Source organism: Humulus lupulus, chromosome 1, assembly GCF_963169125.1.
Source record: "Humulus lupulus chromosome 1, drHumLupu1.1, whole genome shotgun sequence".
Classification (NCBI taxonomy): domain Eukaryota; kingdom Viridiplantae; phylum Streptophyta; class Magnoliopsida; order Rosales; family Cannabaceae; genus Humulus; species Humulus lupulus.
The window spans coordinates 234,155,921-234,180,448 of NC_084793.1; the positions used below are offsets into that span (position 1 = coordinate 234,155,921).

The following is a 24,528-nucleotide window of genomic DNA, read 5'->3' on the forward strand; positions in this document are numbered from 1 at the left end:
AGGAACTGGCGCAAAGAAGGAGCACTTGTAGAAGGAGGAGCCCAAACATGACAGAAGACCCTTTTTTTGGATATGGGATTCTTGGACTCATTTTGGATGTGGTTGTATAGCAAATGACATTTTGATAAGTCAGACAAGCAATATCATTTTGATAAGTCAGTGTACTGTATAGCATCTCAACAGAATCAAATGTAATTTTTGTCAGTTATTTTGATACATTTGCAGCAAGAACAATTGCCATTTTATTTATCTACACTCAGATTGTAAGCATGATAAGTATTCAATGAAAATATTAGATCTGAGATAGCTTTATTGTGTTGAATTCTTCTTATGTTACTCCAGATATATTGTAAAAACTATATAATTCAAATTCCATTTTTCGTTAAACAACACATCACAATTTAATTCATTAATTCTAAATGACCAATACATCTTGATTCTACAGGATTCAACAAGATGTTCCATATGTTTTACTTGACAATAAAACAATAAGAAATAAACAACTATTGCTTACTTAATAAACAACTATTGATTCAGTAAGTCTAAAAGTTACATTAGATTTTTCAACAATGACTGCTTAATACTCCCAATTAAGAAATAAACAACATAACTAAGATATACGAAACACACGAAAATATTCCAACACAAAAACAAACACCAGATTTAAAATCTCTTAACAACTTCAATATTGAACCAAGTTCTTCTTCTCTTTTTTCAGCCATAATCTGTAGTTGCTTAACATTATCTTCCATCTCCTCTAACCTTTTTAAAAACCCTCCTATTTCCTCCTTAAAACTTTCACCATGAACAGGGAATGATGGAGGGTCCACCCATCTGATAAATCCACACCTATCAACCTCATTCCTCTGAAATAAAAACAAGAATCAGAACCAATAATCCAAATCAAAGGAACCCAATAAATTTACAAACCTTGTATCTTGGGCAGCCATAGAACCTTCTAGTAGAATTGTTCAATGTCCAAGTAGTGCGTAGTACACACTGAAACCCACAATCACAATTGGGTTTACTCCATTCTTCCTCAAACCTTCGACCACCATTCATGGAGAAATAGGCAACAATAATTTATCTTCAAAGTCGGCAGAAAGGGGGAAAATTGAAACTAGGGTTCTAAGTTTGTTGTAAAATTCCATTTATAACAAATTATTCTTATTTATTTTTGTTATTTTCTGTATAATATCCAACTCACACTTTAGAGTCCCACGTTTCATCCCATATCATGTAAAAGAAAGTCCACATCATCCCCTTATTACAAAAAATGAACGAAATTGGATGGAAGTCCTAATTTACATGACTGTGAAAAGATCGGGGGGATTTTTTAACGGCTTGAAAAAATCAGGGGGCACGATAACGCATATGTAATAGTTCGGGGGGTAAAAAACCTAAATAGCCTATTTGAGAATATGTTGTAGAGTCCAAGAACTTTACTTAGCTAATTGTTTAGTAGTATTATAGTATGTTTAGTGTTATCATTGTTACTTTGGATTTTTGGTTCAGACCGGGAGTTATTTGGACACTCATAGTAGTACTTATAGATTTTCTAAGTTTAACCTATAGTTTAAGAATATTAAGTATAACCTAAGGTTTGATTAATGTGACTGATATTAAGGATTATATTATTATATTATAAGGTTTAGACATCAACCAATAGGATTTTAAGCACATGTTATGAATGGTAATTAAGGATTAAGTATTTTTGAGGATTAAATTAAATAAGGGTAAAATTTGAATGTTATAGGGTCAGTCAGCAGCCTTGAGTACGTTGAGGGCTTAGTCAAGGTTGTTTAATCCATTCAAACTTAGCTAAAAATGTGTAAATTCGTGTTTAAATATTCAGCGTATGCCGATATATCGCAACTATAAGGGGCGATATGTCGCAGCACGTAGATACGGAAAACACGAATCGATGCACGGTCGCCTCGGGAACAAAGGTCCAGGCGATATATCGCCTATAGGGGGCGATATATCGCCTCCACCAGCATGAATTCAAATACTTTTGAATTCTTTTCCCTTCAGCCATTCAAACTCCTTCAACAGTCCAGCATCTTTTGAACGAGTCTTCAGCCTCTGCTGAACGATTATTCAAATGATTTTCACTTAAAAAGCCATTATTTTTATTCAAGTAAAATCAAGATATTTTCATTCCCAAACTCTATAAATAGGACTTAGTACCCAGCCATTATTCACCATTTTCTCTAAGTTCAGAGGCTGCTAGTGTTAAGTGAGTGTGAGAGTGTAAACACTTGGTTTGGGGAAAAACTATAAGCTTAAACATCATAAGCTTATCAAACACTTTGGGAAGTGAGTGCTATAGTATTTCGGTGGATGTTAGATTGGTCTTGCAATCTTTGAGGTAAACCCAAGACTCTAGTTCTTTTCTGTATTTTTATGTTATTTCCTTTCTCAAAACCTTCTACTCAGTCCCCTAACCTTATTCTTATTTTGGTTAGGGAATCCAAGCTTTTAAGCATATAAGTCGGTAAGTATGTTTTCTATGGTTTAGTCTTTCCATCTCTTTCATTTCATCTCCTTTCTTTAGACTTACTCTTTCTTATGGTTTTAGGAGTGTTCCAACAATCCCAACTCAGTCCATAATCTCGGTAACTTTGGTAAGGAAAATAGGCTAGAATTAATATGTTATGTGCTTGTGTTATCTATATGTTTTATGTTATTAATGTGTTATGTTTTGTTGTGAATATGTTATTGATGTGTATGTTGTAGGCTTGGGCTTACGCCCTATTTGACTAACAAGACCCCAAAAAGATTGTGGGCATAAGCCTATTTAGCTGGTAGGACCCCACTAATCTCATGGGCATAAGCTTGTTTAGTCTATGGGACCCCAAGTAATAATGGCCATTATAATAAGTGTATGTTATATGTGTTATGTTAAGTCTTTATGTTTTCTTATGAATTTATGTATATGATTTTGTGTTAGATTTTCCTTGCTGGGCATTAGGCTCACTCCTTTCTGTTTATGTGCAGGAAAATAAGTTTAGAGGCGGAAAGATTTGTGACGCTTGGAGAATGTGTATCGATGATGAATGGAGTCAAGGGGCCGAGCGTTATTCGATTCGAGGATATAGTCTCCTTTTATGTTTTTATGGTTTTTATGTGTATTTTCCGCATTATTATGTAATGTCTTTTATTTTAAATCATGTTTTGTTTTAAAAACAATGGGATCCCATAATCCTTCTTAGTATTCTGTTTCTTTGTAAATAACTCTTATTTTTCAAGTTACTCAATAAATTATGGTATTTTTGTAAATGTGTAAGTTTTATGTATAGTTTCGATAATGGTCCAATTAGTCTAGATTAGTGGGTCATTACAGTTGGTATCAGAGCAAACGGTTCCTTCGCATGAAGTTCTCCTCGATACACATGCTCAAAGCTCCGAATCGGACCGCCAAGTAAGTGTTTAAGTTACAAGTTACAAGTTACTTTACTTATGTATATAGCTAACTTTAGTGTTTATGTTACAGTTAAAAAAAAAATGAATGGAGCTTTAACCTACCAAGATATCCGAGCCATTAAGGCCTTAAAAAGAATAAGGGAGCCAAGAAACACCGTAGGAGCCCTAGAAAGGATTATTCGAAGGTTGCTTTTGTTTCACCAAGCGATAGGTGGCCTTCAAGAGGATAAACAAATAATGCTAAGATCAACGGAACAATATGTATTAGTGATTAGGTTGTTTAAATATTTCCATCCTGTAATAGCAGCCTTAGAAGAAATATGGGAAGAAATTAATGATGAGGATGAATCACCATTAGCAATGAGATACTATTTCCTCTTAGTTAGGTTCACCGCAAAATTTGAATTTCAATTCACCAATGAGCAAAAGAATAGGATTCTCACAAACCTTCCTAGAGGGCATTTTGATGCTCATGATAATGATGACTATGAGGCAATAGATGATGATATGTTAGATGGCGGATCAGATGTAGAAGATCCCGATTTTTAGATTAGAAGTTTTCAAATGTTTGTTTTATTTTGATTGTAATAAGTGAAATTATTTTTCCAAATGAATAAACATGCTATTTGAATATCATGTGTGAGTTTGAATCTTTTTTTTTTCACAATCATAATAAATACTAAATAAAATGAATAATGACTGAGTTCGGTGAGGGTGGATACGAATCAATGAACCTGGTTTCCTTGTTGAGAGTTAGGGGGCCTTAGTAGTGGGAACGATTTTACTGATCCCAGCCCTCCCTCAATATGGTTAACTTTGGAATAAAGATAAGTTTCGAGCCTGAGAATTAAGTCATATAGGATGATTAGAAACACACTTAGAAAATAAAGATGACTTGTTTTTCTAAGTATAGAAACCCACTCTAATAGTAAATAAAGACCTATATAATTTTTCATAAGAAGTCATAATAAATAGGTCCGAGTTATGTTTGTTTAGAATAAGTTTTTGCCTTAGAGCCTATTAGGAAAAAAAAAAAAAAAAGAAGTTCTAACATGTTTCTTTTAACTGTTAGAACTCTGCTACGATGTCTCTCCGAAGATCTGCTCGCACCAACGGGAACGCTTCCAACGATGTTCCAGCGACCAATGCGGTCCCTACCGTTCGCCGAAGGGGAGTACGTGCTACTGCTCGCCACAACGCACCGGCACAGCCAGCTGACAACACTGCAGAGATTGCCAGACTGCGACAGCAAGTCGAGGAACTTCTGCAGCAACAACGCCAACAGGCTCAATCTCAGCCTCAGCCTCCGCCACAGCCGCAGCCGCAGCCGCAGCCACAGCCAATGGCCCCAGCACCCCAACAAGTTGGTCCGTATGGGGGATGGCCTATGATGAACTACGCTCCTTATCCTGTACAGCATATGGAGCCAGTGTACGAGAGGTTCTGCAAGCAGCACGCTCCGAACTTCGAAGGGACTACGGACCCCTTTGAAGCAGAAGAATGGCTAAGGAATGTGGAGCCGATCCTAGCCCACATGAACCTCAATAATGCTGACCGCATATCCTGCGTCTCATCTTTACTCAAGAAAGATGCCAGGATATGGTGGGATTTGGTCCAGCAATCCCACGATGCTGCCACTATGACGTGGACCCGATTTGTGGAGCTCTTCCACAAGAAGTACTACAATTCAGCAGTGCTTGCTACGAGAGTTGAGGAGTTCACCAATCTGAAGCAAGGGAATTTAACAGTGGCAGAATATGCTCGTCAGTTCGATCGCTTAGCCAAGTTCGCTGGAGAGTTGGTTCCAACCGACTATCTAAGGGTGAACAAGTTTGTTAGAGGACTTCGCCCGAAGATCGAGATGGGGGTTAAGTTAGCAAACCCGGGAAACACTTCATATGCCGACGTTCTTGAGACGGCAATTGAAGTAGAAAGGTTGCAGGCCAACGTGAGCAAAGAAGAAGCCAGCAAGCCGGAACCTAGACAGCAGAGCCAACCTCAGGCCAGTCGGAACAACAATCAGTCCAGCAACAGTCAGTCCAACAACAACGGTAACGGACAGAAGAGAAGGCATCCTGACAACAAGCAAGTCGACAACAATAAAAGGGCACGACCAAATAATGGGGGAAATAAGTCAAACTACGTGGAATACCCGTCCTGTTCCAAATGTCAGAAGAAGCACCCCGGAGAATGCCGTGCCAACACCAAGGAGTGTTTCAATTGTGGTCAAGAGGGGCATCGCAAGAAAGATTGTCCTCAGCAAAAGCCGGAAGGAAAGAAGGACGAAAAGATGGTTCCTGCTCGGGTTTTTGCTTTAACCCAAGGAGAGGCGGATGCTAGCAACAAGGTGGTCACAGGTCAGGTTTCCATCCTCAATAAATTATATCATGTATTATTTGATTCGGGAGCCACTCATTCGTATATTTCGTTAGGAATGATAGATAAACTAAACAAACCTAGTGAAAGATTTAGAACTAGGTTTGCAACGGAGTTGCCTTCGGGCAAAGTAGTTCTATCATCACGAATTGTACGAGGCGTACCAATCAAGATTGAGGACAAGGAACTAGAAGGAGACCTGATAGAGCTGGTGATCAAAGACTTCGACGTCATACTAGGCATGGATTGGCTAGCACGGCATGGCGCAACGATCGACTGCAGACGCAAGAAGGTGGTGTTCGAGACTCCTGACGGCCAGAAACTGTGCTTCATGGGACAAGCTGCAGGACTACGCACACCGTTAGTATCATCTCTCAAAGCTCAGAGAATGATGGAGAAAGGATGTCAAGCATTCTTAGCCAACATCACGAATGTGGAGAAGGAGACATCACTTAAGGTTGGAGATGTTCGAGTCATACAAGAATTTCTAGAAGTATTTCCCGATGACTTGCCAGGATTGCCGCCAACTAGAGAAATAGAATTCACGATAGAATTAGTACCGGGCACCGAGCCTATCTCTAAGGCACCATACCGGATGGCACCTACGGAACTAAAGGAGTTCAAGACGCAGCTACAAGAACTCCTAGACTTGGGTTTCATTAGGCCAAGCCATTCACCATGGGGAGCTCCGGTACTATTCGTGAAGAAGAAGGACGGAAGTATGCGCATGTGCATAGACTACCGTGAGCTGAATAAAGTAATGATTAAGAACAAATACCCGCTACCTCGGATTGATGATTTGTTTGATCAACTCCGAGGCGCGACTGTATTCTCTAAGATCGATTTACGGTCCGGGTATCATCAGCTCAAGGTAAAGGGGGAAGATATTCCTAAGACAGCCTTTAGGACTCGTTATGGACATTACGAGTTCTTGGTTATGTCTTTTGGTCTTACTAACGCGCCAGCCGCGTTTATGGACTTAATGAATAGGGTCTTCAAGGACTACTTGGATAAATTCGTCGTTGTGTTCATCGACGACATTTTAATTTACTCCAAGGATGAAGTGGAGCACGAGGAACACTTGAGGATAATTTTGACGCGATTGAAGGAGCACCAACTCTACGCGAAGTTCAAGAAATGCGAGTTTTGGCTCTCACAAGTGGCGTTCCTCGGGCACATCATATCGAAAGACGGAGTCGCTGTGGATCCATCGAAGGTAGAGGCCGTGAAAGATTGGCCTAGACCAAAGAACGAGTCGGAAGTAAGAAGCTTCTTAGGACTAGCAGGTTACTATAGAAAGTTTGTAGAGGGCTTTTCTAAAATAGCCACTCCACTCACCAACTTGACCCGGAAGCAACAAAAGTTTAACTGGAATGATAAGTGTGAGGAAAGCTTCCAGTTGCTTAAGGATAAGCTTTGCTCAACTCCAGTACTTAGTGTCCCAACACCCAACGACAAGTTCGTTGTCTACTGTGATGCATCAAAGTTAGGATTGGGATGCGTACTGATGCAAAATGACAAGGTGATAGCCTACGCCTCACGTCAGTTAAAGGAGTATGAACAACGCTATCCAACTCACGATATGGAGTTGGCAGCGGTGGTCTTTGCGTTAAAAATCTGGCGCCATTATCTTTACGGAGAACGGTGCGAGATTTATACGGACCACAAAAGTTTAAAATACTTCTTTACTCAGAAGGAGCTTAACATGATGTAGCGCCGGTGGTTGGAATTAGTAAAGGATTACGACTGCGAAATCCTATACCACCCGGGGAAGGCAAACGTAGTTGCCGATGCACTTAGCCGAAAAAGTTATGGGACCTTAGCAGCCTTATCCGGAATAGAAAAGCCACTGCAACAGGAGCTTATCAGTGCCGAAATAGAAGTGGTTGTAGGCAAGCTGTCTAACTTGTCTATCCAATCAAATCTACTAGAAGACATACGGAATGGTCAGAGACATGATGAATCGCTAGTAGCACACATGGATGCAGTCGGAGAAGGCAAGACTACAGATTTCTCAATATCCAGTCAAGGTTTATTGAGATATAAGGATCGGGTATGCGTGCCCGACGATCAGAGTATTAAGAAGACGATCCTAGAAGAAGCGCACAGCACCCCATACTCGGTTCATCCAGGGTCTACCAAGATGACTCATGACATCAAGGCAGTCTATTGCTGGCCAGGGATGAAGAAGGACATAGCGGAGTATGTATCTAAGTGTCTGGTATGCTAGCAAGTGAAAGCAGAGCATCAGCGGCCTGCAGGATTATTGCAACCGCTTAGCATACCGGAATGGAAGTGGGACGATATACCCATGGACTTCGTGACGGGTCTGCCAAAGACGAATAAGCAGCATGATTCTGCTTGGATAGTCATAGATAGACTAACTAAGTCGGCTCATTTTCTGCCTGTTAAGACTTCTTATACAGCAGACCAATATGCAGACATCTACATCCAAGAGATTGTACGATTGCATGGAATCCCCAAGACGATAGTATCAAATAGAGGATCAGTGTTTACGTCAAGATTTTGGAGAAGCTTACAGCAAGCCATGGGTACTAAGTTAAGTCTTAGTACAGCTTTCCATCCTCAAACAGATGGGCAGTCCGAGCGTACGATTCAGATTTTAGAGGATATGCTACGCGCATGTGTACTTGACTTTGGAGGATCGTGGAACAAGTACTTACCGTTGATCGAGTTCTCGTACAACAACAGCTACCAGTCGACGATCGAGATGGCACCTTATGAGTTGCTATATGGAAGAAGGTGCCGATCACCATTGCACTGGGACGAGGTAGGAGAAAGGCAGCTTCTAGGGCCCGAAGCTGTTAGACAAGCACAAGAAGCAGTAACGCTTATTAGACAGCGTATGCTTGCTGCTCAAAGCCGACAGAAAAGCTATGCAGATACCAAGCGACGCGATGTGGAGTTCCAAGTTGGAGATCAAGTCTTCCTGAAGATATCTCCTATGAAGGGTGTCAAGCGGTTCGGGAAGAAAGGCAAGCTCAGTCCCCGATTCTTAGGTCCTTTTGAGATATTGGACAAAGTGGGACCAGTTGCGTATAGACTAGCCCTACCGCCAGCACTAGCCGATAGTCACAACGTCTTCCACATCTCGATGTTACACAAGTATGTGTCAGACCCATCTCACGTCCTCAAGTACGATACCATAGCAGTCCAGAAAGACTTAAGTTATGAGGAACGACCGGTTAGCATCCTAGATAGGGGGATGAAGCAGTTACGGTCCAAGAGCTTTCCTATAGTTAAAGTCCTATGGAGCAATAGTTCTGAACGCGAGGCAACGTGGGAGTTGGAAGAGGACATGCAGAGCCGGTATCCGGAGTTATTTGGTAAGTAAATTTCGAGGACGAAATTCTTTTTAGTAGGGGAGAATTGTAGAGTCCAAGAACTTTACTTAGCTAATTGTTTAGTAGTATTATAGTATGTTTAGTGTTATCATTGTTACTTTGGATTTTTGGTTCAGACCGGGAGTTATTTGGACACTCATAGTAGTACTTATAGATTTTCTAAGTTTAACCTATAGTTTAAGAATATTAAGTATAACCTAAGGTTTGATTAATGTGACTGATATTAAGGATTATATTATTATATTATAAGGTTTAGACATCAAACAATAGGATTTTAAGCACATGTTATGAATGGTAATTAAGGATTAAGTATTTTTGAGGATTAAATTAAATAAGGGTAAAATTTGAATGTTATAGGGTCAGTCAGCAGCCTTGAGTACGTTGAGGGCTTAGTCAAGGTTGTTTAATCCATTCAAACTTAGCTAAAAATGTGTAAATTCGTGTTTAAATATTCAGCGTATGCCGATATATCGCAACTATAAGGGGCGATATGTCGCAGCACGTAGATACGGAAAACACGAATCGATGCACGGTCGCCTCGGGAACAAAGGTCCAGGCGATATATCGCCTATAGGGGGCGATATATCGCCTCCACCAGCATGAATTCAAATACTTTTGAATTCTTTTCCCTTCAGCCATTCAAACTCCTTCAACAGTCCAGCATCTTTTGAACGAGTCTTCAGCCTCTGCTGAACGATTATTCAAATGATTTTCACTTAAAAAGCCATTATTTTTATTCAAGTAAAATCAAGATATTTTCATTCCCAAACTCTATAAATAGGACTTAGTACCCAGCCATTATTCACCATTTTCTCTAAGTTCAGAGGCTGCTAGTGTTAAGTGAGTGTGAGAGTGTAAACACTTGGTTTGGGGAAAAACTATAAGCTTAAACATCATAAGCTTATCAAACACTTTGGGAAGTGAGTGCTATAGTATTTCGGTGGATGTTAGATTGGTCTTGCAATCTTTGAGGTAAACCCAAGACTCTAGTTCTTTTCTGTATTTTTATGTTATTTCCTTTCTCAAAACCTTCTACTCAGTCCCCTAACCTTATTCTTATTTTGGTTAGGGAATCCAAGCTTTTAAGCATATAAGTCGGTAAGTATGTTTTCTATGGTTTAGTCTTTCCATCTCTTTCATTTCATCTCCTTTCTTTAGACTTACTCTTTCTTATGGTTTTAGGAGTGTTCCAACAATCCCAACTCAGTCCATAATCTCGGTAACTTTGGTAAGGAAAATAGGCTAGAATTAATATGTTATGTGCTTGTGTTATCTATATGTTTTATGTTATTAATGTGTTATGTTTTGTTGTGAATATGTTATTGATGTGTATGTTGTAGGCTTGGGCTTATGCCCTATTTGACTAACAAGACCCCAAAAAGATTGTGGGCATAAGCCTATTTAGCTGGTAGGACCCCACTAATCTCATGGGCATAAGCTTGTTTAGTCTATGGGACCCCAAGTAATAATGGCCATTATAATAAGTGTATGTTATATGTGTTATGTTAAGTCTTTATGTTTTCTTATGAATTTATGTATATGATTTTGTGTTAGATTTTCCTTGCTGGGCATTAGGCTCACTCCTTTCTGTTTATGTGCAGGAAAATAAGTTTAGAGGCGGAAAGATTTGTGACGCTTGGAGAATGTGTATCGATGATGAATGGAGTCAAGGGGCTGAGCGTTATTCGATTCGAGGATATAGTCTCCTTTTATGTTTTTATGGTTTTTATGTGTATTTTCCGCATTATTATGTAATGTCTTTTATTTTAAATCATATTTTGTTTTAAAAACAATGGGATCCCATAATCCTTCTTAGTATTCTGTTTCTTTGTAAATAACTCTTATTTTTCAATTTTCTCAATAAATTATGGTATTTTTGTAAATGTGTAAGTTTTATGTATAGTTTCGATAATGGTCCAATTAGTCTAGATTAGTGGGTCATTACATATGTGGCCAGGGGAGATGTGAAGGTTATGAAGATTGCAACTAAAGACAATCTTATGGATCCGTTTACAAAGACACTACTAGAAGCTACATTTGATAAGCATATCAAGGAAATGGGATTAGTAGAATTAAGGCATTAGTTTCAATTAGTGCAAGTGGGAGTTTGTTGGGTTTTATGCCCTAATTAAAACTCAATTTCTTTGTAATCTCATTTTATTATCAATAAAAGAATGGAAATCATTTTTTGACTTGGTCAATCACTTTGCTCACATGTTTTATTTTCATGATTATTTGTTTAATATAAACTTCTATTAAATTTCGAGCATAAAGCTAATCTTATTTATAATGATGTAATCACAGTGGAATATAAATATGATTATATGTTCAAAATAAGTTAGTCCTAAGATTAGTCAGTGCACATGATTTACACTAATTGCCAATCTGCGATATGATCTACTTACGCATTACAGTGTTATGTTCTTTCCAGAACATTAGCAAAGTAGATAAGATCAGATGTATTTGTTACATCGGACTGGACCGATATTGACAGATAAGATAAGTAAACATACTGTTATTATCTATTCTAGTCATATCATATAGTTGACCATAGGTCAATTCAATCTCAATTTTGAGTGGTTAGTATTCTAACTGATTGTATTATTTGAGTTCTTTGATTTGTTCGTTACCAGCTTACCCTACGAACTAGCCCATACTTACATCTTGGGAACTCGGTAGTATAATTGAGTGTGAATGTTAATCATATATATGAACATCTATAGCTTCTAATGAAGAAGTGAAACGTTGGTTTCTTTTTAGTTTGGTTCAAGTTGTTAAATGATAGAGATCTCATTTTAGTAATTAAATTAGTTTACTGAAATATCATTTACAAGGAACTAGGTTTTTTAAGGATAAAATACAATGAAGGGTAAAATGGTATTTTAGTCCTATCTCATTGTAGACCATCTATGGAGGATTGAGTGACAATTGTGGTTGTAACAATGGATAATTAATAGCATATCTATATTTGTTATAGAGCGTTCTATGAATTCAAGAGTTCCATTCCGAGTCTATAGTGGAGTCCCAAAGAATTATTAAGTTAGTAAATTTATTTGTTAGATTTATGATAACCTATTGGAGCTTGATTTCATAGGCCCATGGTCCCCATTGTACCTTGGATAAAATAATCTAGATAGTCTCAATTAATTGCTTTAATTATCAATTAGAATTAAGTAAGTTGACCAGGTCAATTTTGGATAGTTTCACAAAGTTATGTAATTTTGAGAAGAAAAAAGAAATTGGACAAATTTATTAATTAAGATAAATTGGTATCTAAATTAATAAATTAGTTTTAATCATGGTTCAAATTAAAAATAATTAATTTGATAAAGGATTTAAATAATTAAATAAATAGAAAATAATACATGCCTTGATTTTAAGTCTAATGGACTTATAATCAAATAGGAAATTTCATGTGCTAAAGCCCATGATAATTTTGACGTACGGCTATTAATTGACTATTATTTTATTAATTTTTTAATTAAATCAAATGGCATAATTGAGTCAATAAAAGGAGTGCTTAGAGAGAAGTCAAAACATAAGTTTGACAAGTCACAAGTCAGACTTTCTGATAGGTTTTAGATTCTCTCTAAACATAAGTCATTTTCTAAGCCTCTTTGTTATTTTCTCTTCTTCTCTCTATATCTATCTCATGTGTTGAAAACTGCCCACTCTAGTCTAGGTGATTCTAAGGATACTTTGGAAGACTGTGAAGATAATAGAAGATCGGTTCAATTTCTTGATAATACTCTGCAACAGAAAGGATACAAGAGTTAGAGAAACTGAAGGAATGACTCTTTCATTCCACTGCGTATATTGTAAGTATTCTTATATTTGTTTCTCTTTGAATTCAATTTTAGAAACATGTTCTAGATTATCTCATGTTAATTTGTTTAATATTAGATCTACATGAAAATAAATAAAGATCCTGTATAAGTTTTCAGCATATTCAAATTAACTAATTATAATTTGAAATTTGATTTAATAATATTTGTTTATATTGACAACAATTTATCAATTTTAATAAATTTACCCAAAGATTCTCTTTTATTCTCTAAATCTCTATAAATTTTCCAAAATTAACATAGTCAACTTTAAAAATCCTAATTGATAATTAAATGAATTAATTGAGACATTCTAGATGATTTACTCAAAGGTGATGCGAGGACCATTGATCCATGAAATCAAGCTCCAATAAGTTATCGTGAATTTATTTACGAATAATTTCACTACCTTATTAATTCCTCGTGACTCCACTATAGTCTCGGAATTGAACTCTTAAATTCATCGAATGTATTTTCCAAAACATAAATACGTTATCAATTGTTATAACCATTATAGTCAGTCAATCCTCTATCGATGACTTACTAACAAGTTGAGTCCAAATTACCATTTTACCCCTCATTAGTATTTTATCCTTAACACCCACTAAGTTCCTTATAAATGATATTCAACTTAATCACAAAAATGAGATCTCAATCATTTAACCTTTTGAACAAAGCAATTAAGGAAATCATCTTTTCACTTTTCATACAAAAGTTATAGATTTCATATTTATGAATAATACTCCCACTCAATTACACTACTAAATCTCCAAGATGTAAGTATGGGATAGAATGTAAGGTAAGCTAGTAACGAACAAGTCAAAAGATGTAAATAATATAATTAGCAGAATATTATCACTCAGAATCAAGATCGACTTAACCTATGGTCAACGTTGTGACATTGATTAGATGCGATAATATCGATACCTATATTTCAATAAAATCGGTCCTAGTATGATGTATCATATACATCCGATCTTACCTACTTGGTCAATGCCTTGGATAAGACATCACACCCCGAATGTGTAAGTAGATTGTATCGTAGATTACCAAATCAATGAATATCCAATGCACTAACTTAATCTTAGGACTCATTCTTTTAAACATATAATTACAGCTATAATCCACTGTGACCTAGTCACTATAATTGTAACTATCCATATGTTCAAGATTTTATAAATGTTTGTAATATTTCAATATTCATGTAATAAAACAAGCAAGAAACACGGTTGTCAAACTAAATGTTTTCTACTACTTTTATCAACAGTATAAAATCATGTTACATGTCCGACATGGTTTTATAATGGCATAAAACCCAACAACCTAGCATTTTATTTTCCAAGCGACCATAAGGTCGGTCAAGCGTATACCCTGCTCCTGGATAGGCCTAACCATATCAGTCTGCGCTTAGCGCGCTATTTTCGCCCTTGACTTATAAGTCAACCCTTTGGCCTGCGCTTAGTGCACTATTGCCGCCCTTGACTTATAAGTCAAGCCTTTTGGCCTGCACTCATCGCGCAATTGTCGTCCTTGACTTATAAGTCAAGTCTTTCAATCAGATATACAAACAAGCATAAATCATTTAACAATTATCCAGATACAGAAAATTCAAGCATGCTTAATCAAACAATCACAGGCATAATCATAATCGTAATCATAATCATAATCATGCTCTTTCACAGGGGCCCAAGCTCTAATCATAACCCATGGTGCAGTTTTCTTACCTTTGGTCCTTAACAAGACACACATCATGACTTGAGCATGACCCTTTCCTCCTGAGCCAATCGGCGAACCTAGTCATAACCATTATAACCAATAACCATCAATAAATGAGCGAATAAAGACTTCCAGATTGAGTCTCAGCATCCGGGACCTCGAATTCTTTTAAACAGGGTAGTAGAATCCATCCCGAGCCCTTAGGTTTGAGTCCCCACAACTAGAAACCTCACTTGGCTATTCTTTGTAATTAGTGTCGCTGCGCGCCCCAAGGCAGAGAACCCTAGTCCTTTTTTCACTGGAGATGCACCATAGCGCAGCCCACCAAGCCTTGTGTCACTAAGGTGGTTCAGAAGAGCACCAACGCCTCTGAGTTCATACGGGTCACAACGCTCCAAGAACAGCGTCACAGCGTAACCCCATGAACCAAGAATTCTAGCATTTTCCAAATTTCTAAACTCCCCAAAATCGTCCTAAAACACAATTTTAATACAATTCGACCACATAAGTGGTCTCAACAGCTCACAAACATCAAAATCCAGCCCTTAAACTTAACAAAACATCAAGCAAACTAAAAATTCAAAGAAAACTCTAAAAACTCAACAACAAAAATCTCAGAATTTAAAACCTTAAAATACCTCTGATAAAATGGTTTCCCAGCTGAAAGTTATGCTTATAAAATTTTAAACTTCTCCAGAATCACTATGATTCTTACCCCGCTTGAATCCGAGCTCTAAAACTCAAGATGCTTCAAAAATTGATGAGGAGTTTAGAGAGAGAAAGAGAGAGAACAAGAGAGAGAGAGATAGTGTGTTTTCTGAGTTAGTGAAATCAGTTTAACTCATATATTCAAATGGTCCCAAATGACCAAAATACCCTCACTCAACCCATTCCTCTCTCACCACCCCATAAGGGCAGAAATGTCATTTTGACTCTCTAATCCTGCTCTATACTCCAAATTCCCCAGATAATTATACTAAACTCGGAATCCCAATATTTTCCCCAAATTATGACTCGCCAGATCACCTAGAGTACCCTTTGGCTCACCCTGAGCCGGGTATTAATCCACATTGTGACTAAACCGCTATCTTGCTCAAAATGGTTGTCTCCTACCAAATATCTCAAATATATCCACAACAATGTGGGCTCAAGCACATAGCACATACAATCATAGATATACCCTGAGTAGGCTAAAATTACAACAATGCCCTTTTTTTTTTACCATAAACGGGCCTATAAGCACATTTAATACACTTAAGCATGCGAAATCAGTCATATAATAATATAACCCATGCAATTTAAATAATCACATAATTAATCAATTAAAATCACATAATAATCCAATATTGCCCTTCTAGCCCCGTAATCAAGACATTAAGCCTTATTAGGAACTTTGGGACGTTACAACTGTCCCCTCCTTACAGAAATTTCGTCCTCGAAATTTATCTGAATAGTCTGGAATACCAATCTTGTATATCTCCCTCTAACTTCCAGGTCGCTTACTCGACCTTACCGTTTTTCCCATAGAATAAATATGTCTATAGTCTCAGACCCTCTCCGTGATCTTAAAAGATTTCACAAACACAAGGATCAACTTACCCTAATTCCAAATTGCTTCACTTCCCTCAAAGGTAAAACTTGAAAGAATACATAGTTGCCAACTTGGAGCCTTATATCCCTACGCTTAATACCAACATAGCTCTTTTATCTACTTTGAACAGCGAGCATCCAAGCCCTAATCTTATCACCGACCCTACTGGTCTACTAAACCATTTCAGGACCTAGATATTTTCTCTCACCCACTTTATCCTGATAGAGGGGTGAGTATAAATTTCTTACCATACAACATTCCATTTAGAACCACTCCAACCATCCACTAATATAAGCCCTTATTCCAGGACCCTTCAATGTCCAATACACACACCCAAAGTAAGTTTGTCAATATGTGAATTGTTCCCTCATAACATCCATCTGTCTGAGGATGCTCACTGACATTAAACTTTAACTGGGTACCCATAACCTTCTATAAATCCTTCCCAAAATTGGGAAGTAAATGTGGAGTCTCTGATATGACATAATAGACTTTGGAGCCCCACAAAGTCGCATAATTTCTTTCACTTACAATTCTACATATTAATCCACTGTAATATTTGGCCTTACTGCTAGAAGATGAGCTGACTTAATACATCAATCCACAATCATTAAGGCGGAATCATACTAACCCATTGTCTTGGGCAGTCCAACTATGGAATGCATAATAAAGTCCTCCCATTTCCACTTGGGAACACCTAGAGGCTGTAATAGTCCTGCTAGTCTTTATTACTCAATTCTCCGCTGCTGACATGCTAGGTACTTATTCACATAGTCAATCATATCCCTCTTCATTTCAGGCCACCAATACAAAGCCTTTAAATCCTGATACATCCTCATGGTGTCTAGAAACAGTGAATAAATTGTAATATAGAATTTATCCAGAAATTCTCATCATAAACACATCTGTCGGAACCCAGATCCGACCCTTGTACCTTAATAGATTTCTCTTTGTAACTGTATAGTCCCTAGCCACTCCAGCTAGGATATCCTCTCTATGTCTCATTAACTTAGGATTACTTGTCGAACCTTCCCTTACTCTCTCCTTAAGAGTAGACTACAAGGTAATGCTAGTTAACTAGCCCACTACCGACTCGATTCCCATTCTAATCAAATTCTCTTTCAACTTTCTCGATATTGGTTTGAAATCGAATAACTGTTCCGGATCCGTCCAGCTTAAAACATCTGCCACTACATTGGCTTTCCCTGGATGACAGAGAATTCACAGTCATAACCCTTTACAACCTCTAATCATAAGTTCTGCCTCACATTTAAACCCTTATGAGTAACAAGATACTTCAAATTCTTATAAGTAGTGTATCTCACACTTCTTTCCATACAAGTAGTATCACCACACCTTAAGTGCAAATACCATTGCCACTAATTTCAGACCATGTGTAAGGTACTGCTGTTTCTGCCATGTCAACTTTTGTGGCGCATAGGCAATCACCGTTTTATCTTGCATAAGGATACAACCTTATCCTTGGCTCATTGCATCATAATACACCCCAAATGACTTTTGTTCTTATGGAAGACTCAACATTAGCGTAGCACTCACTCATTAATTCAACCCCTGGAAGCTATTCTTATATTTGTTTGACCATACAGACCTCAAATTCTTATGTGTCTATTATGTTAATGGTGTAGCAATCCTTGAGGATTCTCCTATAAAATACTTGTAATACCTTGTCGCTCCAAGGAAAATTCTAATCCCAAAAGCATTCGCTTAGCCCATTTCTATATTCCTCAACTCTAGATGGATCCACCTCAACCTCATTCTTGCTAACAATGTGACTAAAGAATGTCACCTGAAGTAACTGAAACTTGTGCTTCTTGGATTTGACATACCATTTGTGTTCTCTTTATCTTTGTGCTGTATACTGGAGATGTTGCCCATACTATATCTCTAGCAGGGAGTTAATTAGAATACCGTCGGTGGAGATCATCACAAATCATTCTGGATAAGCCTGGAATATTATGTTCATTAAATCCATAAAAGTCTGAATGAAAAGTTGTCTTTGGTAGGTCTTCTTCTTCTTCTTTGATCCCCAGCTGGTAATAACTAGATCAAATATCAATCTTTGGAACTCTTGTTTTCCCTTTCAACTGATCAGATAAATCATCAGTCCCTGATTGTAATTACTCGTGCTTAACGACCAACTTGCTCAATTATCTGTATTCAACATAGATCCTTAATGTCTCAACTTCTTTCTTTATCCACCCAAACCAGTGTATCCCATTGTGAGAAGATAGATCAGGTAAACCCCAAACTGGTAGTTCTTATAACTATACTTCCAATTATGTCCATTTTGCTGTAGCCATTCTATATGATACCTCGGATACCAGTTCTATCCCTATGTCAATCTTATGACAAACTCAGTCTCCTTACATGATAACATTCCCTGTTACTCATCAGAAAACCCATATGAAACCTCACTAGCCAATCTAGTCTGTACTCAGAGTCATCTCAAAGTCTTTTACAACCAACTCTTATAAATTCCACTGATGAATTGTAATAATCTAACCCATCTCTTAGGAAGTTACTAGTTCCCTAGTAGGCATTAGGGTTCCAAACCCTCATCAAAATATAGTCACATAATCTGTACAATATATCTATGCCTCTGATAGATGCAAATAAGTACATTGCACCAGAACCAATCAACATAATATAAAAATCAGAACTAAAAAGTTGACCTGTCACTATTGAAGGACTAGCCTCAGCCTTTGACTGTGTCAGAGTGAACACTCGAGCTGGAGTAAAGTTGTTTTCCCCCTTTGGTTCTTTCTTCCTTAGCCTTGGGAATTCCCTCCTAAGGTGCCCAACCATCCCACATAAGAAACATGCCCTCGCTCAGCATTCTTCCAGATGGTGCCTCCTGTACCAATCACATTCCAGGTAGGTTTTCAAATCCTCACCCTCGCATTGGTGGTCTATCTGAGCATCTCGAAACCTATTTTCTAGTCCAGGGGTAATGAATATGTCTGTAACCTTTATTTTTTGATAACTAGGGCCTCTGCCCCTGTCTAACCCAATAAACGGAGGTATCACCGTCTAAGCTCTGCGCCCTCCGGTGCTCTCCCTCTATATCTCGTTTCTTGTGTCCTCCACAACAAGGGATCTCCTTACCACCTAAACATAGGTAGAGATCTCATGTACTGGGGTGGTCCTGACGCCCTAAGCTATCCCGAAATTCAATCGTCGAATAAATCACTCCTTCCGAGCCACGTCCATTGGCACTATATCAAAGGAAAATTTGGCCAACCCATCAAATTTATTAACATACTCTGTCAACGTCATATTCCCCTAAACCCGATTCATTCTGCGTTATTGTAGTACCTCCCATTGAACAACTACCTGAATTCTTCCCAACTCATGATAGTTGTATTTCACATCTGGGTTACCTTTTCCCACCAAGTCAGGGCTTCCTCCCGTAACACATACATAGCACAAATCACTCTATCGTTGCCTACCATCCCCATAAAGTCGAGGTTGGAAATGATCATGCCTATCCATTGTTCAACTCTGAATAAATCTAGGTCTCCCTCAAAGACTAGAGGGTAATGTTTATGAAATCTGTCATATAGTAATTCCCATGGGTTCTCAAACCTAGGTTGAGCTAAAATTGGTGCCACTCCTGACATAACAAAGGAAGAAGTGTTCACTGGCAGAACTTGTTGTCTCAACCACTTGATATCTCCCTCTTGCCTCTGCAATCTTGCTTGCATATCTGTAAACACCTTCTGACAATAATGAGGGGCAGGCGGAGGGTTCTGACCCTAGCTATCATTTATGGCCTCAATATAAACATTCTCGGATCCATTGAATTCCTTGGGTACATAACCTCTCAGTTCCTCTTCAGTCAATGACTTGACCTATAAGGCATGATGATCACATACAGAAGCTGTCCCACGAGCAAAACCAAACAACACAACATTCACATAGAGCAATAGTACTAAAATACACGCCCATATAATGCACGGATCAATTAATTAGCCCCACTCTAAACAATATAAATATTATACTCTCTATTCTAGAATGCAGTTAAGGCATATATATGTCAACTAAGTAGTTAAACACATATCTGCATCAATGATTACCAAACCCTGAGTCGAGATTATCTTTAGGGGCGAGTGTACATGCCCAACTAGTTTTTAAGAACCCTTAAACCTAGACCACTCTAATACCAAGTTGTAACTCCCTACTAATCAGGGATCATTACACTGTGTGTTTGAAATAGTGTTTAACTCGCTAAACGAGTCATTTGGACTTAGAAAGTGTAGTTAAACTAATTCAAAAGTTAGGTATTATAATTTTTGGCTAAAAGAGTAATACTTTTCATTAAAAGAGTTTAACATAAACATGGGATGGCAGAAAACAGTTTATAAACGGAAAAAAACCAACAATTTACAAAATAGTCGTCCTAGGCGGCAAAACATGGTTCAACCCCTAGTTCCTCCCAAATGATCCCGGTTGCAACAGTCGAGCAGGCTGCATATGTACACGTCGCCCCTCAAGCTCTCCAACTCATTACTAGTCCAGATTACCCCTTCCCTTACCTACACCACATTGCACCCGTGAGCCAAGGCTAAAAATAAACATAGACATGATCATAAGCTGTTAATAACATATTACATAATAATAATTCGCATGCCTAGAAGTAATAATCCTACTCATGCATGCATTCAATCCAGATAAATGACTATGAAGTCACACCTGGGCCCGTTGCCTTAGATAAGTGACTATAGAGTCACCCTAGGGCTAGCTGCCCTAGATAAGTGACTCTAAAGTCACCCCGGGGCCCATTGCCCTATTTTCTATATAACCAACTTTAGGGCTGGCCAAGTGTAACTGGTGCTTTATTTTCCAAGTGACCATAGGGTCGGTCAAGCGTATACCACGGTCCTGGATTGTCCTAACCATATTGGCATGCGCTCAGCGTGCTATTGCCGCCCTTGACTTATAAGTCAAGCCTTTCGGTCTGTGCTCAGCATGCTATTACCACCCTTGACTTATAACTCAAGCCTTTCAACTTACGCTCAATGCGCTATTGCCACCCTTGAATTATAAGTCAAGCCTTTCAATCAGATAATATAGACAAGCATAAATCATTTAACAATTATCCAGATATAGAGCATTCAAGCATACTTAATCAAACAATCATAGGCATAATCATAATCATGCTCATTCACAAAGGCCCGAGCCCGAATCATAACCCAGGGTGCAGTTTTCTTACCTTAGGTCATTAACGACACACGTATCACGATCCCGAGCATGACCCTTCCCTCTTGAGCCAATCGATAAACCCTAGTCACAACCATAATAATGAATAACCATTAATATTGAGCAAATTAAAGCTTCTGGATTGAGTCCTAGCCTCTGGGACCTCGAGTTCTACTAAATCGAGTACTAGAATCCTTCTCTAGCCCTTAGGTTTGAGTCCCCGCAACTCGAAACCTCACTTTTCTATTCTTCCCAATTAGCATCATGGTGCGCCCCAAGGCAGAGAAACATGGTCCTGTTTTCACCGAAGACGCGCCATGGCGCAGCCCGCTAGGTGCCGTGGCACTAAGGCAGTTTAGAAGAACCTCAATGCCTCTAAGTTTATATGGGTCGTGACGCTCCAAGGACAGCGTTGCGACACAACCCCGCTAACCCAGAATTCCAGCGTTTCCCAGATTTCGAAACTCCCCAAAATCATCCCAAAACACAATTTTAATATAATTCGACCCAAAAGTGGTCTCAGCAGCTCACAAACATCAAAACCCAACCGTTAGACTTAATGTTATCCAAAAAACAAGCACGGATGACATGGCAAGTGATTTTTGGACACGTGGTTGACACCTGGTGGAGTTCTGCTAGGGTATCGACCAGTAAAGAGATTGCAAGCAAAAACCAGTTGAAGTTTACCTGCGACCAGTATGGTCGCAGGTTCCGCGTGTCTCACGATAATCTTATGAAGATCTTAGTCAATCCCGAGATTGACTCCCATGATTTCCTGAGTATCTGATTATTTTGGAAAGAATATCTGTAACAAATTAATGTAATCCCCCTTGAGCCTATAAATAGAGAAAGGTAGCTCAAGGAAGGGACTTTGGGCTTTCGAATTATCTGAGATTAGAGTTATCATATTTTGATATATTGTTTTGTTCTTCAGAGGATGGTGAAACTCATTGAACCCTAGTTCTTTGATCACTCCTTTGAATTATATATCAATAACAGTTCAAGTGAACGTAGGTTGTTACCAGATCCTGGGGCCGAACCACTATAAACTCTTGTGTTCTTTATTGTTTTTTGTCATCACATTCATTTCAACGTATTTGTCCACATCAAGCATATTTGACTCCGTGTTAGTTGGCCAAAATCAGGGTCAACATTCTGGTGCTTTCATTGAGAGCTTGATATTGTATCGTTGAAATATCAATGGCGAAAACTACCAAGAAGACTAGACAGGCGGCTGGCGCTGCACCATCTCACCCGCCTCCTCCTCCTCCAAATGTGACTGAGGATGAGCCACATTTGGAATTCGAAGAGGAAGAAATGGATTCCGAGATGCGGAAGAATACCCTGGGGGTATTGTAGGATGAACTGGCCAATCTAAGGGCCAGCCAGGAAAGTGCTGCCAAAGTCATGGCGCGGTAGCAATAAGAGATTGAACGGCAACGCCTGGAACTGAGTGAAAGACAGGCGGAGATGGACCATCGCCAGAGGGAGGCCATGGCAGCCCTCAAACCAGCCCTACAGCTGGCTAGGAACTAGGCTGCACCTGCCTCACAGCCTGATCAACCTGTGAATGGACCACCATAAAGGGGTCCTAATCCTAGCCCGCCTATCCAGCCCTCGAGCCCCCAAAGGCCCGAGCAGCCACCAGCGCCTCGGGAAGATTTCCCGCTGAGGGACCTTGAGGCACAACCTCCATCCTAAGCTGGTCGCGGCAATCCCCCGCAACAAAGGCAGAATAGGGCCGGGCAGACGCCCCACAATCCTAGACGCCATAGGGGCGACGAGCCAAACCCTCCGAGCAGAGGACAGCGTCCTCCTGGTAACAGAAGGAACTCAGAGTTAGGCTTTGCGGTTTGAGGCCCCATATGGCATGATAATGCCCAGGGACCTACCGACCAACGCAGGCCACCCTCTAACGCTCGGGAGGTTCCAGCCCGAGAAGGAAACCGAGGGAACAGTCGATCCCACCATAGCCAACCAAGGTTCAGAGATGGCCATGGTTATAACGAGGCCTACTCAGGCAGAGGAAACGCCGGTCAGAGGAATGAAGAAAGAGGTGGGGGCATGAGCTTGCCACCTAGGGATGACCAACCCGAAAGACGAGATGCTGGGGGGCAGCCCAGACAAAATAACATCTTCAACCGGCTCGGAGCTAGCGAGCAGCGCAGGAGAGACGAGGATTTGAGAGACGTACTTAACGATCGTCAGGAGTGGCACGACAAGTACGTCCCCCCGGCACCAGAGGCCCCGGCGATTCCTGGCATCGTACAGGCCCAGATAGATGCCCTCAACCAGCCAGTGCAGTAACTGGTCGGGGGAAGAACATCTTATATTGACCACGATAGGAGAAAGGGCACTCCTTTCGTACAGAGGATAGCTATGGCAGAAACTCCTAGCAAGTTTAAGATGCCTACGCTTCTGAACTTCGACGGTTACGGTGACCCGGTATCTCACGTCAACAAGTTTGAGATACAAATGGACATTCAGAAAGTGTCCGAAGATGCTCGGTGCATGATCTTTCCTGAAACACTTTCTGATGTCGCACAGGAGTGGTTTTTTAAATTCCTTCCTGCAAGTATAGTTTTCTGGGAAATGTTCGTGAAGGAATTTTATGGACAGTTCTATGCGGGTCGTGTGCACCCGACTGAGGCAAATCAGCTGGTCAAAATACGCCAGCAAGATGGAGAGCCACTGAAGGACTACGTCTAGCGTTTTATGTGAGTAGCTGCTGGGGCGAAAACAGTGGGAGACGAAGGCAAGATGATGGCCATAACCGCAGGGGTTAAGCATCGCACGCCTCTCTGAGACAGCCTCATAAAACATGGGGTCAGAACTCCCCAGGAATTTTTGGATCGAGCTGATCGATATATCAAGCTCGAGGATGCCATCGCCAATGAAGGGAAGCCCCCAGGCAAGGACAAAGGGACAGCTGAGCCCGCCAAAGCCGCCAATGGGTCGAAGCCCAACGGCAACGGCAAAGGCAACGGGAATGGCAATGGAAATGGCAAGA

The 24,528-nt window shown here is 39.5% G+C and overlaps 1 protein-coding gene across 1 annotated transcript; it reads right to left on the reverse strand.

Moving 5' to 3' along the window:
• Positions 1 to 205: 205 nt before the first annotated feature.
• On the reverse strand, positions 206 to 1,062 carry LOC133830939 (uncharacterized). The gene is made up of 3 exons (XM_062261062.1): positions 931 to 1,062; positions 657 to 866; positions 206 to 250 (listed from the first exon to the last, which is right to left on the reverse strand). Exons 1-3 carry the CDS (start codon positions 1,060 to 1,062, stop codon positions 206 to 208), a joined length of 387 nt encoding a protein of 128 aa, XP_062117046.1.
• Positions 1,063 to 24,528: the final 23,466 nt, after the last annotated feature.